The sequence below is a fragment of the Hemicordylus capensis genome, chromosome 5 (genome assembly GCF_027244095.1).
Source record: "Hemicordylus capensis ecotype Gifberg chromosome 5, rHemCap1.1.pri, whole genome shotgun sequence".
NCBI lineage: Eukaryota > Metazoa > Chordata > Lepidosauria > Squamata > Cordylidae > Hemicordylus > Hemicordylus capensis.
The window spans coordinates 190,106,994-190,126,592 of NC_069661.1; the positions used below are offsets into that span (position 1 = coordinate 190,106,994).

The 19,599-nt window shown below is 44.4% G+C and overlaps 1 protein-coding gene across 4 annotated transcripts in view; it reads left to right on the forward strand.

Moving 5' to 3' along the window:
- The window catches only part of TBC1D15 (TBC1 domain family member 15), a 50,856-nt gene that overhangs the window by 9,494 nt on the left and 21,763 nt on the right, over positions 1-19,599 (forward strand). For all 4 annotated transcript variants that reach the window (XM_053251946.1, XM_053251945.1, XM_053251947.1 and 1 more), the window contains 7 exons: positions 2,919-3,057; positions 8,615-8,825; positions 11,414-11,507; positions 12,175-12,372; positions 12,472-12,600; positions 14,655-14,758; positions 18,153-18,247. In XM_053251946.1, coding sequence (XP_053107921.1) covers positions 2,919-3,057; positions 8,615-8,825; positions 11,414-11,507; positions 12,175-12,372; positions 12,472-12,600; positions 14,655-14,758; positions 18,153-18,247 — 970 coding nt within the window. The remainder of the gene's footprint in view (positions 1-2,918; positions 3,058-8,614; positions 8,826-11,413; positions 11,508-12,174; positions 12,373-12,471; positions 12,601-14,654; positions 14,759-18,152; positions 18,248-19,599) is intronic.

A 19,599-nucleotide genomic window follows, 5' to 3' on the forward strand; every position in this document is an offset into this window, starting at 1 on the left:
AGCATCTCAGTATGACTCCAGGAGCTCAGCAACTTCAGCCGGCTCAGTGTCCTCAAACCCCTCATTGCTAAGTTGCCTGGCACAAGCCACAATGCTCCCGACCTCTTCCTCCACAGCTGACACAGTAGTGTTGGCCCTCACAGCCTTCTTCCACACCTTCCTCCAGCAGCCACTCAGGGTGCTGCTCCTTACCTCATCCACCACCTCCTTGATGATGATCAAGGCATGGGCAGTGTTGTAGCCCTTCCAGGCTTCCTTCAGAGTCTTGTTGGGGTCTCCATTCATCAGGTCAGCTATGTGCTCAAAGTTCTGCCTGGTGTAATAACTCTTGAAAGCTTGGACGATGCCTTGGTCCATCGGCTGGATAAGGGATGAGGTGTTTGGAGGCATGAACACCACTTCCACATAGGGGTGGTCAAGCAGTAGGTCTGGAGGATGCCCTGGTGCATTGTCCAAGAGCAACAGTGCCTTGAAGGCCAGGTTCTTATCTCTTAGGTAGCGCTCCATCTCATGCACAAAGCAGTCGTTAAGCCAAGACTTGATAATGGAGCGCGTTACCTAGGCCTTGTGGTTCACAGCCCAGAACACAGGGAGGTGGTTCATGTTCTTGCCTTTCAGTGCCAGTGGATTCTTGGACCGGTACACCAGCATGGGCTTGACCATGAGGCCACCTGAGGCATTGGCACAGAACAGAAGGGTCAGCCTGTCTCTTGCAACCTTGAATCCTGGAACCCTTCTCTCCTTGTTGAGGAAGGTACGGTTAGGCATCCTCTTCCAGAAGAGACCAGTCTTATCCACGTTGAACACCTGGTCCAGCACATAGCCCTTCTTCTCTATCCGCCTCTTCAGCTCAGCAGGAAAAGCAGCTGCAGCCTCATGGTCTGTGGAGGTAATCTCCTCAACAAGCTTCACGTTGTGCAGACTGAAGCATTTCTTGAAGTTTTCAAACCAGCCTTTGCTGGCTTGCAATTTGTCAAGGTCTCCCTCTCCAGAACTCTCTACCAGGTGCCAGTAGATCCACCGCACCTTGACATAGATCATGCAGGTGCTGAGAAGGACTTTTTTCTGTGCCTGGTCCTCCATCCCTGAAGTTGTTCAGGGCCTTCTCCATTTCCTCAATGTTGGGATCCCACAGCATGTAAGAGACTTTAAGGGAGGACTGGGTCCCACTGACGACACTGCCTTTGATGGCATCCTCCTCCTTCTTTATGCTGCGGATGGTCGATTCATTGACCCCAAACAATCTCCCAACTGTGCTGTTGCTCTGGCCCTCCCTCAGGCAGTTCTGATCTTGTCCTTCAGGGACATCACATTCCTTGCCCGCTTGGCCACAGTTTCTCCCTTTCCCTTGCCTGCATGCTTTGGACCCATTTTCTGATTTCTCCCTCTCTCCCTCTTACCTTCGCTTTTCTTCTTCTCTCTACAAAGTAGTGCAAAAGCAACAATGAAGACACAGAAGACATGCAGCCCCTCAAGCCACGAAGGCTCCCACCCTCAGCAAGCAGTGCAAAAGCAGCAGTTAAGACACAGTAGCCATTATAGCCCCCGGCATTTTCAGCCCCCAATTTGCACAGCTCTCACTTCCGCCTTTCCCAATCTCTCTTTGCTCAATTCCAATGCCACTCCAGTGCCTCCAAAATGCTGTGAAGACACAGCAGCCTTCAGCCCCCCTACGGTGCAAAAGCAGCAGTTAAGAGACAGAAGACATACAGCCCCCAGTTCCCACAGCTCTCACCTCCGCCTCTTGCCATCTCTCTGAACTCCCCTCTGATGGCCTTCCGACTCTCCACAAATTCCCCGCCTCTCGTGCCAACGAAAACCCACTAGATTCGCGGATATTCAAATTGCAGTTGGTGAGGGAGGTCTTATTTTCCCAATCACGTATATTCAAGATCATGATTGGGAGAACCGTGGTAGAGGAGGGACGACAGTACATAAAATTTTATAACATCATCAAAGATAGGTTTTCTTGTTAAGCGATTTTGGACCCTTTCTACGATATAAGCAGTTTGGCAATTCTCTTTGTTCTGTAGATAGTAATATGTTGGAGATATCCTCAAACGCATGGTGGTCTTAATTCAGATTGGTTTGCAAGCAGCATCCTTAAATACCTTGACTAAACCAGGCATACCACCATCTTGTTCCCAAGATTCATCCCCGCCCCCCACCCCCATAAAGAACTTGGAGAGCTAAATATGATGGTGCTTCTTGATTTTTTTAATATAACTTAAATTAATAGGATTCTCAAGACAAGAGTGCAGGTTTTGAGTTCTTTAACTGCGCTGTGCTCTGAAAGCTGCAACAACGGCTACTTCTCCCTTCCAATCTAAGAACCTATCGCTCCAAGGAAGTAGTGAACTAGGTGTAAAAGTAGTGAACTAGTTGTTCAGGCTTGATGGCTTATGCTTGTTTTAACATGTGCCACTGTGCATGTGACTCATCCTTTCTACTATAGAATTAAGGCTGGAAATTGGGGCTGGGGAGGAACTGTGCCTGCTGCCATGGGTTTAGCCCACAACCAGGCCAGGGCAGGGTAACTGGCAGAGTCACTAGCATGGAGATGGGAGTGGTGGTGGTAAGAGAGGACAAATTGCTTGGGCACATGTAGGGTTGATTGTGACTACTTCTTGAGCAATTATTTGTAGGGCTGCTTTCCCTTTTTTAAATAAGAAAGTGCTACTGTTCTGAGCTGAGCCATAAACTGAAACTTCCTGCCTCTATCCTTAGTTTCTACCTGTCTCCCAAGAATATTATAGTTCAGCTTACTCTGGTTTTAGCTTCAGTTTGGTTTTGACCAGCATCTTAAACACAAAACTTACTTAAATACAGAATGATTTTAGTGGAGAAATAACATGCATTTTATAACTTAATTTCAAGGAAAAAAAATGCTTATGATGTTGCTGTGATATCTTACTTAGGATTCCAGTTCCGTTGTTGAGTGGGCACAGACTCCAAAAGAGAAGACTCTGTGGGGACCAGAGCATACGAACAGTTATGAAGCTGAATGGGACATGGTCAACACAGTCTCTTTTAAAAAGAAACCACATTCAAATGGAGGTACATGAGAAATGCTGTGCATCAAAATGTTTCAGTGGCACCATAGTCCAGTATTGGGTGATCCAAGCAAGTGGTTTCTATATGTGGAAGCCTCTTAGGGGATGGAGAGGTCTTGGACCTGGGATTGTGTATGTGGGGAGCCCTTGTGGAGCTTTGTCATTCACTTTGTGCTCTTTGGCTGCACTCTATATAGATGACTGGAGCAGAAAATCTCTGTGCTGGGCTCCAAGACTCTAAATTGGAGCAAAAATATGAACATAAATGTTTGTTGAAAATGAATGCTTAAAAACTTGGTTTGTAGCACAAACCCACAATTTATATCTCTCCCCCCCCCCCGACAGGAGAATTAGGGAGGAGAGCTTGTTTTGTGGTAGCAAGCATGACTTGTCCCTTTAGCTAAGCAGGGTCTGCCCTGGTTGCATATGAATGGGAGACTTGAAGTGTGAGCACTGTAAGATATTCCCCTCAGGGGATGAAGCCACTCTGGGAAGAGCATCTAGGTTCCAAGTTCCCTCCCTGGTTTCACCAAGATAGGGCTGAGAGAGATTCCTGCCTGCAACCTTGGAGAAGCCGCTGCCAGTCTGTGTAGACAATACTGAGCTAGATGGGCCTATAGTCTCACTTGGTATATGGCAGCTTCCTATATTCCTATATCTAATTGTCTGCACGGGGACACATTATGACATGCTGAGGCCCTAAGCTATGTCAAGCTTAAAAGGCCCCATAGCATTACAAAACAGGTTGGAAGTGCTGCCCCAATGAATCACTCACTCCCCTCTCACTGCACTGCTGACAGTTAACAGCAGTGTTTGAGGAGGTGAATGCTACCTGTGACCATGATGGTGGGCATTGGTCTAAACCGGGCCCTGGTCTAATAAAAATTCAAACAATTTGCAGTTATTTCTACACAGATTTATAGTCAATATGATAAATGATTGTGTAGCCTTATAAGTACATTTATCAGATTATAATGTCTGTTTTAGAGTAACCGAAATGTAGTCATTTTTTAATATTGAGGCCCCTCATAATGTGAGGCCCTAACCTGTAACTTACTTAGTTTGTGCCTAAATCTGGCAATGTGTCTGCATCAACAAAGCAGCCTTTCTTCCTTGTCCACAAATACACACACTGTGTGTGTGTGTGCACGCGTGTGTGCGCGCACACGTATGTGGGGTGGGGTTAGTTTTGAAATAAGTGAAGAGGTTTATACTTGGGTTTCAGAGAACTTCCTCTAAGTTAACTTTGCTAGCGGGGCAGAGCTTCTTATTCACTATGATTACGTCACTCAAGGAAGTAGTATGTGTTAAATGTATTTAGTGGGGGAAATGAGTAAATGGAACATTTTCATTTAATACAACTGAGAATAATGTAGCTGTTTGGACACCAGGGGGCAAAAGCATGTATTATGATGTGATATGTGATATTTGAGAACTTGTTCAACCTTTTTAAGGCCCTCTATAGATAGATCAAATAATTTGTAAATGAATGAGTATCCAGTAGGAAGTAATCCAAATTAGGTCTTAGGGTGTGTATGTTGTGCAGAGACTTGATGATTAGAGAATACTACTTTAATGTATTTTGGAGCCCTGAATAGGAAAGTTGCTAATTTTATTTTGTCACTGCAGAAACAGGAACTTTGTATACATTATCCGTACAAATGGATCATAGTGCTGTAGTTTTCAGTTGCCAAAATTATTTTAGTCATAACATTCCAATGAAAAACCTACATTAGAAACTGGCACAAGAGTGAATTTGTCTCTGACTCTGTGTATCCTTGGCAAGATGTTGCAAAACTAAATCAGTAATAAATATGGTGATCTTCTCTTCTTACTTGTTCACCACCAGAGAAACATTATGACTTAACATTATGAGTTTTACCGAGCTGATGCATAGAACTTCCTTGGGGAGGAGTCCCATTGGGCTCAATAGAATCTTGTTTTCTCTGTCAATGTGAATACATGAATGGGGTGGAATGGAAATTTAATGGGGCAGAGGAAAATTTAATTATGTATCATAGTAATTACCTGTTTTAGTCCCTGTCCTGCAGTAGGGCTGTTTAGGATTAGACTTGTCATTCACAAAACTTTAAGCAGTTTGTGCATGACTTCGACTTTGAATTTTGCAAAATCTATAATGAAAGCTAAGTGGATTAATGGATGAAATTTGGAGCTAAATTATTTCCACTAAGACATACAAATGGATAGCTTCTGAGCATTTCTTTAAAAAAAATCTTGCCTGAAGACTAGTCTTCTGTGATTCTGCTCACCTAAGGCAAATAGCCAAGCCTGAGCTAACACAGACTAGTAAGCCGTTCCAATTGCCTTGTTGTGGTCTCTCTGTGAAAGAAAGTGTGTCCAGAGCACACATGCAGTCAGGCTTGTGAGCCTGCTGCACTTGTGACTTGAATTTTCTTTCTCTTCTAGTTCCAAAGTGCTAGCAATCCCTTAGTGAGGCAAGAGGGATATGTGGAGCTTTGTGGTAGGGGAGAACTAGCGATGGCAAGTGGAACAAACATAGTTGCTTAATTTTTCTGAGGGGTTATTTAGATTTGTCTAATTGTATCTGTCAGAACATTAAATAAATCTGAGTATGATTTATTTGTTAGAGTTCTTGCTATATAACTGTATCTCATTATCTGTGGGGTTCTGTTACCACATACTACCACGGGTAATGAAACTGGAAATTGAGGCATTAAATATGGTATCGTGGGGCTAGATTCCCAGACTAAAAAGCACCCCCCCCAAAAAAACCACCCCAAAATGCAAACATAAGACAAATAAAGTGCCCCACCATGCTCTGTGGGCCTTCAGGAGTCCAAGGATCCCCCCCACAAGTCCCTGAAATTCTGTGAGAAATCGTTTTGTTTCTTGTTAAAAAAAAAAAAAAAGAGAGCCTCAGAATAGAAATTGAATAAATAAATAAAATGGCGGCCAGAAATGACCTCCTAGGTCATTTCCGGCCACCCCGATACGCAGATACACAGAATTAACCCTTTCTCTGCCAGTTTTTTTCCTGTGTATGCTGAGGTCATATGTTAATTACTTGACCATGATTATGCAAAACCTCGGATGCTGCATCTGTGTTTAGCAAGGTCCACCTGTATCCTATTAAATGTGTGTTGTATATGTGTACAGGATAATATAAGTAGAAAGGATGGGTGATGTTAGCTAATAGTCCTAGCTATTGTTGTTTGTTTGTCACATTTATTTCCTGCTCTTTCTGGCATCAGCTCATACTGCGTGGGAGGCAGTAATGGTAAACCCCTCCTGTATTCTACCAAAGAAAATCACAGGGCTCTGTGGGCTCCAGGAGTCGAAATTGGCTTGACGGCACACTTTACCTTACCTTTTTCTGAGCAGCTTACAGCATTCTTCAGAAATAATCATTCTCTCCCAAAAGGGCTCACAATCTTTACAAAAAAGTCAAACAAAAGTTGGGGGGGGAGGAGTTCTCAGAGGGGAGGGGGCAAATGACAGTCCTCCTCAGGCCGATGGAGGGGCCTTGCTGCGTGCCTCACCCACTGCTGCAGCCTGAAGACAATGGCTGCAGAGGAGGACTAGTAGTTATGTTCCCACCATGTTACCCAGAAATGTGAAGTCAGTTGAAGAGACTTCCTTCCATTCATTCATCTTATCTAACAGAGGCAACAAGCTCTTCAAACATGCCCACTGCACACTCATTCAATAAGGCTTCCCCTCTGCAACACCCCCCCACCCCCCGCATGAAGGGTATTTGAGGCAAACGACTGGCCCATACCTAAGGCAGCCCCCAAACATGGCTCCTCAGGTGCCACTTTTGAGCAGCATTTGCGCAAAACACCATCTGTAAGAACCAGTGTCTCCCTTGTAGTGGGCTGCACACACACCAAGAACCACATGGCCAGCCCTCTCATGAAGGCAAGCAAATGATTGGGTGGGGAACATAGCTGTCTACCCTGATGCTCTTGGGGGGTTTTTTTTGGCCATGGAAGGTGTTGGGCTTTCTAGCACTTTCCTGGGGGCAGATGGCTTGGCCGGATGTTTCTCTTGAGCTTCTACCAGGACATCTTTGAGAGCTCCCTCCCCAAAGGGTGTGGACCCTGTAAGTGGAACTCTGGCTATGTGACTTGAATGTGGCATCTACATTCCAACACGTTTGATATTTCTTCTAACTACCACACCAGCTGCCATAGAACAGGCAGAAAAGTGAAAATCAAGAGGCAGATGTGTTTGACAGCTTGAATGGGGCCATGCAGGGCTACAGGATCAAGATGGGGGAAGGAGCACACAGTAAGCAGCCAGATGGCCACAGGAGCAGAGAAGCAAGGCCCTTCTCTGTTGCTGGCCAGGTTGGAGTGGAGGTGGGAAGAATGAGGAGCAGCCTGAAAACAGGGCTTGCTTTGGTCCCACTTGCTGGTGCACCCTCTGGTGGAGAGACAGAAGGGGAGGCCATTTGCATCAGAGGAGGTGGAATGGAAGCAGGGTGGAAGCCCTGTGCCAGACTGGCTAGACAGGAAGCATGGTAAAGGAGGCTATGCTCAAGAACAGGAAGGGCCTCAGCCACAGACTCCAGCCCCATGCTAGTCAGGGGTAGGGAGGACAGGCAGGAGCCTTCCAGGCTCCTCCTTCAAACCTAACTTCTGGCCCCACACATTTGCATCTTCCCACTGCCTTACTGGGGGAAGGAGAATCTTAGGAAAATAAAAACAAGAGCAAGCAATTCCAAAAATAGAGCTCTGGAGCTCTTGAAAACATTTAGGTGGCATTCTCCTAGATTTAATGCCTGCTTTCTGGACACAATTTAACAGTATAAAAAGGCACATCAGGTAAGTCCGTGGACTAGGTGAATATTTTTTTTTTCTCTAGGAAGGAGCCTGAGAGCCAAGCAGTACAAGCCCCCAGAAGGAGGTGCCAGACCTCTCTGATTAGGTGGCATTCTCTCAGATTTAAAAAGCTTGTCTTCTAGACACTTGGGAAAGAGGTGTCTGGAACCTCTCCCTGAAAGCCTGCACTGCTAGGCCACCAAATGCCATCCTAGAGAGAGAAAATCCACCCAATCCACAAAATACTTAATGAGTCCTCTTATTCTGTTATCAGAGACCAGGCATATTAAGAGGTCTACATATTAAAATTACCCAGAATTATTAAACAAAACCTTACTTTAAACAGGCATACCGCTAAGGGAATTCCAATGGATAAGATCTTAAACTTGTGGATGCTGATCAGATTATGTAAGAACATAGCAAGCTGCTTTATACTGTCACACCATTGGTCCATCAGAATAGATATTAATGGACATGGTGTCAGGCAAACTTTCCCAGTCCTGCTACCTCTGATCCTTTTAACCAGATATGTCAGGGACTGAACCTGAGACCTTCTGCATGCAAAGCACCACTGAGTCATGGATATTGCTTGGTAGGAAAGAGGTGGGTGAAAGAGAAACTGTTGGAAATGAGAACTGGTTGCAGTGTGTACTGATGAATTTTATGGCCATGAAAGTAGTGCTGATATTTCCAATGCTAGGCATTGCACGTTAACTTGAATCCATTAAGCTAAAATATACTTTCCCACCCATTCAGATTCTACTGCTCGCACAAATGGAGACAGCAAATGGTCTTTCCTGTTCAGTTTAACAGACTTAAAGTCCATTAAGCAAAACAAAGAAGGAATGGGATGGTCCTATTTGGTATTCTGTTTAAAGGATGACGTTGTCCTCCCAGCTCTTCACTTCCATCATGGAGACAGCAGCTTGTTGATTCAGTCCCTTAAAAAATATGTGGTGTTCTGTGAGTAAGTATTCTCTGTGAAGATTCCTGCAATAAACATTACTAGTTATTGTTAGGGGTGTGCAGAACGTTTCAAGCTTGAAATGTTCCGACTCTAAATGGGCAGTTTTGAGTGTTTGGAACTTGAAACAGAATGCCCTTGAAATGAAGGGTCTGCTTTGAGTGTGGAATGGAACAACCCTGTTCCGAGTCAGAATGTTTAGAGTGTTCCGAGCACCTTTTTGGATGCCTGTCTGGTTTTGTCACAAGTTTCCAGTTGGCTTGGGATTGCCTTGCTTCTTGGTTGGCTTGTTAGCATACAAATCAAGTTGATTTGTATAACAAGCCAACCAAGAAGCAAGGAGATCCCAAGCCAACTGGGAGCCCGTGACAAAACCAGGCAGTAAGGGAAAAACAGGCATCCAAAATGGCACTTGACATGTTCCGAGCTCATTCCGTAGGAACAACTGGCTCACCTGGTGATTTTGATGGAACGTTCCAGGCATTTGCTTTCTGTTACACGCTTGGAATGGAAATCCTGTTCTGTACAGATTAATAATTAATGTCATGTTTTCTAGTCCAGAGTAGTTGTTATTTGCATAAACATCATAACTAAATTGAAGTTGACTGTTTTGTTACAGCAGTTTCACAGAGAATCTGCTATGTTTTGTGGTTTTTCCGAGAGGATGCTACTTCTATAGTGTGGAAATTATTAGAAGAGATATCCCCACCCCCCACCCAAGAACAGTTACACTGCCTTGATTGAATTTCAAGCCACAGCCTCATGCTATAGAAAATGGGATAAATGTGGAGGTGGGAGAGTGGTATGCTGCAATACTGGAGTAGTTGTCACCTGTGTTACTGAATTCTCCCACTCGTGCTACCTCTGTAGTATAGAGTGGCCGAGGAACAGAACGTGACAGTGCCAGATCTGAAATCTTGATTTTCCGATGAGTGTTGCTAATAGGAGAATTGAATTCAGTTCTGGTCCTGCTTTCCTAGAGTGGCATTTCAGCTGGGCTGCTACCTTCTTGGTGACAGTGGGGTTTCTGTGATTTAAAAAACAACAACTTATATTGTAAAAACAGGGATAAAGGTATACATATACTTACACTTTATCTGTAGCTGCATTAACAGCCTTGGATCAAAAGTAAGACTTCACATGCAACCAGGCCCCCCCCCCCTCTCTAAACTTTTATACCGCCCTTCCAAAAGGCTCTCTCTTTTGCACTCTCTTGCCTCCTGTGTTGCCCATCTGTTCTAGTTCCTTCTTGATTTTAAGACTAATTTTTCTCTAGTGAGTCTCTCTTGAAGTGTGCAGCCCTCAGGGAACTCTTTTTGGAAAGCACAGAGTGCTTCTGGATGCCAGAAAGATCATCAAAAAATGGCTCCCTGCTGCCTGTGTACTGACTGTAGTAGTGGGGGAGTCTCTGGCTGCATTAAGAGCCGCCTCCTGCTGCATCCTCACTTGGTTAGCCACTGGCTAATAGCCAGGATGTCAGGCATTAAGTTGGAGCTAAAGACTTGATTCCTCTGAAGGTAGGGAACCTTTGCATCCAGCTTACTGAGTTCAGTGGGAGTTCATTCCAAACAAGTGTGTAGAGGACTGCAGCCTTAATAGTCATCTCAGCTATTGCCAAATTAATGCCTTGAAATGGGTGAGGGGAAAATTAATTCTCAAAAGTATTTGCCTCTTTGTAAGACTTAGTTCAGTTTAATACTGCCAGAACCACCTGTATTACCCTGGTTACAATATTATAAATAACTGCTTTGTGAAAATGAAGTAATGTTCATTTGTTGTGAATCTTACCCATACCAAATTTAATTAAAACAGAGGGGTCCATTCGGGTGAGTTAGCTAAGCATGGCACAACACAATCTTTGGTTCTTGTTCTCTATTAGCAAGATCCCATTTTGATTTATTAACCATTATGTCATCAGAACTGATGATATAGCCTCTGCTGACTTGAAGATACAATCTCTTGTTGAATTTCATATCCTCTGGCATGAACACTGTATCTTCTCATGCTGGTACTGGAAAATGATAGCATTTATTAAAAGTCTTATCTAAGGCTTTAATAATAAAATAAGTGGTAGGTATTCCAGGTAATAATGAAATAAAAGTAATGAAGTGTTTTGTTTCGGAGACTAGTAATAGTGATTTCAACCAGCTAATTTCCTGTATGCGCTTAGAGGTGACAGTCACATCTTTTCAATTTTCTAACTATGGTGTCATATATCTTCTGTGTGGTGTATGTGTATAAGTATGCACATGTATATATTTTAAGGCAGGGACACATGGGAAAGGTTGAGGAGAAATTCCTCATTTTTTTGTGGAGCAAGGAAATACATTTTTTTGTTGGGAGAGAAAAATAAAAATATGCTTTGGGATTTGAAGATATGGGTTGTTAGGTTTGGTAAGGGGGTCAGTAAAATGAGGGCGGGGGCTCAAATTCTGAGAGGAGAAACTGCATCACCTTTTTTAATCACACAATTAATTTAGTTTTCCAAAATGTAGTGGTTGTAGAGAGACTGCCCAAAAAAGGGAGTGTAACTCTGTAAGACATTGTAGATAAACTGTGAATTCTCTCTCTGTGTGTGCGTGTGTGTGTAGATCTTCACAGGATAAAAGAATTCTTGTGAACTGTCAAAGTATTTCACAGTCATTTGAAAATCTCCTTGATGAACCAACATATGGTCTAATACAGGTTTGTGTGATTATTAATTTTAAAAAAAATTTCTTCAACTTAAGAGAACTATTTATTGAGTAAAACCAAATTCCCACTCTGTTGGCAGATATATTTTATAGAGATGTAAGAAGTATTTACTGACATTTTGTTGAAGAAAGGATATTTTCTAAGCAATACAAGTAATCTTTGTTACATGCATAGGATAGTGGCGAATAACTATAGCCTCTTCTGTATGTTTACTATAGAGTCTTGTAGCATTCATTTTCTGCTCCCCACTCACTGAAAAGATCAGGCCCTCACTCCAGGAGTGAAATCCTGAAGAGACATGGCATTACTTTATCTTCCCTTGAGACCAAGGCTCAAGGGAAGGGCCCTCATGAAGAACCTGGTTTTAGATGAGGCAGATATACCCCTTAATAAGGTTCAACCTTTCTAAGTTATTGTGCACAGACTTGAGGTGCATATTTCTTGCCCCTCCATCTAGTGAGAGAGGCATTATTTAGTTCTCTTTGACTTGATTTAGTGGCTTCCTTATGCCTTTTGGTCACAAGTTGATCCATTCGTTTCTACTTCTTAGGATTTTTGTTTTTAAAGGACACGTTTCATACAACCAATACCTTGTTGATAGGTCTTGACAAACATGTGAGACATTCTTAAAACTTGTTTATCCCTGTGCTGATCTTAGAAACTGAAGAAGGATCCTTACACAGCAACAATGGGAGGGTTTTCCAAAGTGACAAACTATATTTTTGATAGTTTACGAGGAAGTGACTTGACAACTCAGCAGCGGCCTCCGTCAGAAATGGCAGACTTCATTAGTGATGCTATTCCAGGACTAAAGATAAATCAGCAGGAAGAACCAGGATTTGAAGTCATTACACGAGTGAGTATAATTCTTAGAAGTTCAGATAGCAAGGCTGTGGATGAGTTTTAAAATAAGTTGCTTGTCAAGAATATAACAATTTTCTGATCCTATTTTTAGATTGATCTAGGAAAACGACCTAAAGTTCATAGAAGGCAGCCGATGTCATTGGAAGAATGGAATAAGAACATGGATTCTGAAGGAAGAATCTTAAATGTTGACTCTGTGAAGCAAATGATATTCAAAGGGGTAATATCTTAGGATATCGCTTTGAAAACTGTGTTCAGTTCTTTACTGTTGGGACATTGTCATGGAATGGCTAACCCCATGTACTTTAAACATTAATTGGATTTCCAGAATTTTGAGTGAAATTTAAAAAATCCTGCAAGTTCAGATCAGCTTCATAGAAATGTTTCTCTTAAAGCTAATATTTACTTCCTTGCCTTCTAACTCGGTGGGCCAGGTTCTAAGTATCACATGGTGCTGCAGTATTGTCAATTACAGAACTACTCCTTAAGTGGCTAATACTGAATCACTGGTTTGAATGGGGTTCTAGGAATGAAAGCCCCACAGAGTGAACAGTGACCAGAAACACTTGTAGCAGATTAAAAAGTGAACTCTGTGACCTCTTAGCAGAAAAATTAATGGGATCTGCTGGCTTTAACATAAGATGCAAGTTGAATCTACCAGGGACTTAAACCTACTGCTTACTCAGGATGGCTCTTCCATGAGGCTGGGTGGGGCTGGGGACGGGTATCTGCAGTTGCAAGGAGGAGTGTAGGGAACAGCAAGTGCTGATCCCACCTCCACAGGTGCCACCCCATGGGCCTCCCTGCTCCCCCTCCCCACCTGCCTTGTCTTGTTCTGCTGGAGCATGCCTTTTCTTTCCTTCCCCACCCCCGTACTCACTATTCCCAGTGTGAACTAGGAATACCCCTGCTTAACGTGGTGGCACAGTCTCCACATGGCTCATGTGCTGCTGCCTCGGCAGCATGGCCTGAAAACCCTAATAACCTGACCTCGGATTGGGGGGGGGGGGGCGGGCAGGGGCAGCATCCTGTTGTCTTCGATCTCTGGCAGCAAAATGTCTTGGCCAGCCCCTGTTTTTACTCCATAATGTAGCTTGTAGAAAAGAACTGTTTGAGCCTTGACTTTGCTCTACACTTTACTGGACATAAAGAAAGTAGGTTAGGAGAAGACTAGAAAGTATTTGGGTTCCATTACCTTGCACAGTACTATTTGGACACTTGTGTAGACTTGTCCAAGCTAAAAGAACAGTTCTTTTCTTTCCTCTCCTTTCGCTACTTAGTAAAAATTCTTTGGAACACGTAAGATTTGGCACCTCTCTAAATATGCTGGCTGACATCCTGACGACTGAAGTGTGCATGTGAGAAGGCTCTTTGGGGACATGCCAGGAGCCCTTGCGCAGCGCAGCCCCCCCCCGGCCTCTAGCCTGCATGCTGCAAGAGGGGGCGAATATTTCGGAATGCAGTTTGTTCTGACCCTCAGCACCATGTTTCCAATCCTTCAGATTGCTTCCAGAGATCGAGCTGCATTCCAGAATATTCGCCCTCTTGTACAACAGCCTTCAGGCAAGAGACCGGGGGGGGGGGGGGGGGGGGAAGCTGCGCAAGGGCTCCTGGCAGATCCCCACAGAGTCTCCTTAACACAGGCATTTCATTAGCTGAGATGTCAGCCCCTGCTTTTAATTTTTAACCTGAAGGGCATCTTCTGTTTCTTCTTTTAAAAACTCTCACTTGACGAATTACCATTGCATAAAATGGTAAAACGAATTACCATAGCATAAAATAAACTAACCAGCCTTATTTTTTTTCTTAAAAGGCCTGTTGCTAGCCAAAGATTAACAATTTAAATTGGTTAAGACGTGGGCAAGGACAACAAAAAGGGAGATAAGAATATATTTTATGTAATTTATGGAGCAGAGAAAGATTGTCTTTTTAAATTGATCATTTATTAAAAAAAATAAAGCAGACAAACATTAAGGGAGGGAATTAAGAGAAAAGCTTGGTCTTAAGGAGTGTTTAAAAAAAGGGGAGGGGGAAAGAACATAAGTAGATGGACACATGGGAAAAAGACTCCTAATCAGAGGCTGAAGTAAAAGAGGGCATTGGACTCCTTCACACCCAGTACAAAGAAATCATCCCAAAGAAATGTCCGATTCGTGGTTGGCAATAAAGGATTGCGAAGCTACCTACCACAGAACTACTTCACTCCTTGGAAACTGATGTTGTTTTTTTATAAAGTATCTAATGCTGACTCCTATCATTTTTATATTTCTTAAGGGACTTTGTCATGCATTGAGAAAAGAAGTGTGGAAATTTCTTCTGGGTTATTTTCCGTGGCACAGCACGAGGGAAGAGCGAACAAATGTGCAGAAAAGGAAAATGTGAGTCAGACACTATGAAACATTCAAGTAGGTGTGGACAGTAATAGGGGCATTGCCCTGAGTCCTGCACCCCACCACTGCACCACCAGCAGGGCAATTCCAGCCCAGAATTTCCCTGGCCCCAATGTGAGTATAGCCTGGGGAGTCAGCACATTGCTGTTGTCTGCTGTATAAATCTAATGGTTTGGAGCAAAGCTGACCTTAAAGGGCTGTGGGGCCCAAAACTATTAGGGGATGTGGGCATGGCATGAAGACGTGGGGCCCTGATGAGGTGGTGGCAGCACTGAGGACAGCATCTTCTTCCCAAAATAATGTAGGCAGGGAAAATGGGGTCACTGCTGGCTGTGCGCTGCCATCATCACTTCTCTGGCAGGCAGAGTGATGCCAAGCCAAGCTGTGGAGAGCTGGACAGTCCAAGGTAGGCATTCGTAGGCAGACGGAGTGATTGGGTCTCGTCCTTCCTGATGTGAGATGGAGGACTGGGTGAGTGCCAGCCAGCAAGATGAGGCACCTCTGTCTACTGCCTTTCCCTCTGCCTCTGTCTCTCCTCCCACCCAGTTAGGAGCACACAACAGCAATGTGCTGACTCCCCAGGCTATACTCGATTCTGTCAATGCCCTGGTGGGAACCTAGGGAACTCACCAGGGCGGTAGACATGATTGCTCCTAAGTGTCCCTTCCGATCTGCTTTAAAAGTGGCTCCTTGGTATACAGAGGAGTTATGGGGTCTGAAGCAGCATGGTGACTGGAGCACAAGTTGGAGAGAACTCGGCTTGAATGTGACAGGACACAGCATAGAGCCCATTTGAAGTTTTATGCGGAGCTGGTGTGTGCGGCAAAGAACCAGTTCTGGTCTACGCGCATTGCTTCTGTAGGTTCGCATTGGGCAGAGCTGTCCTGGGTTGTGAGGAGTTTGATTCAGGCTCCTTCCAATACAAAGCAGTCCCCAGGGACTTTGTTCTGCTGTGATGCTTTTAATGGGTTCATTGTGGACAGAATCTTCGGGCTGACTTGGACTCCACTGTTTCTGCAGAGTCTATTAAGGTGGTGTCCAGCAATCCCTCTTGCAGTATTAGAGTGGATCAGTTTCAATTTGTGATGCCTGATGACGTGGACAAGCTGCTTGGGGCGGTGCGGCCTACCACTTGCTCTCTGGATCCTTGCCTGACTTGGCTGCTTTTATCTAGCAGGGAGATGGCTGGGGATGGCTTAGGTAATATTGTTAACTCATCGCTGAGGGAGGGTAGGATGCCTCCTTGTTTGAAAGAGGCAATGATTAGACCACTTCTTAAGAAGCCTTCCCTAGATCCCTTAGTGATGGACAGTTATAGGCCGGTCTCCAATCTCCCATGGTTGGGCAAGGTGATCGAGATAGTGGTGGCTAAACAGCTCCAGGTGGTTTTGGAGGAAACTGATTGTCTAGACCCATTTCAAACTGGCTTTAGAGCGAGATATGGGGTTGAGTCTGCCTTGGTCAGCCTGATGGATGATCTTTACCGGGGAATTGACAGAGGGAGTGCAACTCTGTTGGTTCTTTTGGATCTCTCAGCAGCGATACCATCGACCAGGGTATCCTTCTGGATCGGCTGTGGGAATTGGGGATAGGAGGCACTGCTTTGCAGTGGTTCTGCTCCTATCTCTCAGGTAGATTCCAGATGGTGGAGCTTGGTGACAGGTCCTCTTTAAAACAGGAGCTTTTATATGGAGTCCCTCAGGGCTCCATTCTGTCTCCAGTGTTTTTTAATATTTACATGAAACCACTGGTTGAGGTCATCAGGAGATTTGGTGCAGGGTGTTATGCTGATGACACCCCAAAATTTCCCCTCCTCCTTCTCATCATCAGGAAATGGCATTCACTCTCTAAATGCCTGCCTACAGGCAGTAATGGGCTGGATGAGGGATAACAAATTGAAGCTGAATCCAAGCAAGACCGAGGTGCTCACTGTGGGGGATCGGATTTTAAGGGATGAGTTAGATCTTCCTGTGCTGGATGGGGTTACACTTCCCCAGAAAGAACAGGTACACAGCTTGGGAGTGCTCTTGGATCCAGGCCCCACCATGGCATCTCAGGTGGAGGCTATGGCCAGGAGCGCATTCTATCAGTTTTGGTTGATTCGACAGCTGCATCCATTCCTTGAAGAGAATGATCTCAAAACAGTGGTGCATCAGCTGGCAACCTCCCTGCTGGTGGTGCAGTGGTGGGGTACAGGGCTCAGGGCAATGCCCCTATTACCCCCACTCAAAGGATGGAATTGGAGTGGAGTATACAGGTGAACTCTGTTATCTGCGGGGGTTCCATTCTCCACTACAATTGCAGATAATAAACTGTGGATAACGAGGCATTGAGACAGTGGGGACTTGGGGTGCAGGTTAGGTTCCTGGATTCTCCAAAAATGGTGGAAAACTGCCCTAAAGGGGAAAGTGCCTTACTGTGCTCCATGGGTCTCCAGTAGTCCAGCAATGCGCCCCCCCCGCCAAGTTCCAATTTGGAGGGAGAGCTGGTGTTGTGGTAGCAAGCATGACTTGTTGTTTTAGCTAAGCAGGGTCCACCCTGGTTGCATATGAATGGAAGACTAGAAGTATGAGCACTGAGAAGATATTTCCCTCAGGGGATGGAGCTGCTCTGGGAAGAGCAGAAGGTTTCAAGGTCCCTCCTTGGCTTCTCCAAGATAGGGCTGAGAGAGATTCCTGCCTGAAACCTTGGAGAAACCACTTCCAGTCTGTGTAGAAAATATTGAGCTATTAGATAGCTAGATAGACTAATGGTCTGACTCAGTATATGGCAGCTTCCTATGTTACTAACTGGTGGATTAAAAACAAAACAAATGAGCCACAAAATGGCCCCTTTCCTCAAGATAGTGGCCAGAAATGACCTTAGAGGTAATTTATGGGCTCCCCAAAAGCACAGATACTTGGAAGTTGACTCCCCCCCCCGCATTGTATATCAAGGTTGGCGTATATCAAGGTTGGGTGTCAATTGCCCAACTGCGGATACACAGAACCTTGGATACCGGGACTGTGTATAGCGAGGTCCACTTGTGCATGGCATATTTGCTAGACAACTAGTTAATGTTATTGTCATGAACAGTCTTAAGACCACATCAGAATCTCTCTATGTGCCTAGGGAAGAGAATCTCTCCTCTCCTCTCCTCCTCTACTTCCATTCTGCAGTGTGATAACTGTTGTTTGCTATAGAAAGACACTGTGTCCTGTGTGCCCATCCACTTACCTCTTTCCCCCTGGGCCTGGCCTGCATGTTGTTTTTGCTTGAAGTAATAAAACCAACTGACTATATAAAGGTAGGGTTTTTGCTAATAGCTCTCTTCAGTTTTAAGTTGGATAGTCACACAGAACTTCCTATCCTAATTGAGTTTAAAATTTTATGTTTTCTTCAGAGATGAATATTTCCGGATGAAACTTCAGTGGAAATCGGTCAGCGAAGAACAAGAAAAAAGAAACTACAGATTGAGAGACTATAGAAGTCTTATAGGTAATTTGAGAAACATAGAATGCAAGATATGAATAGGTTATATTGGGTGAGCTTTAAAGTCTACACAGATGAGAAGACCTGTGTGTAGAAGAATCTACCTGCTATGTTTGTTTAAGATTGTTTCTGTTATCAAGTTGTATCCTATCCAGTTCCATATGCCAGATTTAGACTTTCTCTCCCCCCTGCCCCTTGCCTGTTTTACTGCGGACATAAAATAACAAGTCATTCTAGTAAGAACTAATCTGCCTACTTTCCTTTCACTGTAATCTTAATAGATAACTACCATCCTCAGAAGTTAGCCAACTTCAGCCTTAAATGTTCACATGCCCACCATCTTGAATTGGGGTGGATGACATCATCACAAATTATGCTGTTGAGGTGTCCCTACAGCTGTAGTAAATTAGGTCCAAATAGGTTACCACCTGCACCTCAACATTAATGTGTCTGCCATAGTGAATCAGGGTGGATGACCAGTGGTGCATCTAGGTAATTTTGGAGCCTGGACCTAAAGGCTATTGGAGCTCCACCCCCCCTCCCACCGCCATCCCCAGCCTGTCAGCGTCTTCCGAACGATTTGTAATTGAGTAGAGGAAACAGGGAAGGGGAAATGTGAATGGATAGAGAACTTAAGATAAAGAGAAACAAGGGAAGGAAGGATAGGAAAATCAGAGAAGAAAGAAGGTGCCTTGCAAAAAACAGATGAGAGTATTTTCTTTCCCAGACCATAGTTTAAGACTGAGACATTTTTCCACATTTATTTCTATTTCTCTATTTGATGGGGAAGGGGATTGGCTTGAACAGAAGCAGTGAATGAGAACAATCTTCCGCCACCCCCTACACAAACGCAACCAGTAAACTATTTTAATGGTTCTTGATGCAAGCAACAGATCCCTCCTTGAGTCCCATCATCTGTGCGTGCGTGCTCTCTCTCACCCTTGATCACCCCCACTCCAAGACCCCAACCCCTAGTATACTTGAAGAACTCTGTACTGCACCACCCATACCCAGGTCCTTTCCTCTAGTCTCTTGATGTGAGATGGGTTAAAGAAGGTGCCTTGCAAAAAACGGATGAGATTTTATTTCCCAAACCATAGTTGAGGACTGAGACATTTCCCCCCACATCTGTTTCTCTATTTGATGGGGAAGAGGTTTGAAAAGAAGCTGGGACTGAGTACAATTAGCTGCCACCCCCCTAACACACACAAGCACCCATAAAAGAAACCACAACAGAAGCAACAGATCCCTCTTGAAGTGCCAGCAGGCTCTCTCACCCCCCTCACTCCAGACCCAAACTTGCAGCATAACATGAGAAATCAGCACTCGCGCACACTCACACCACCAACTCTATCCCC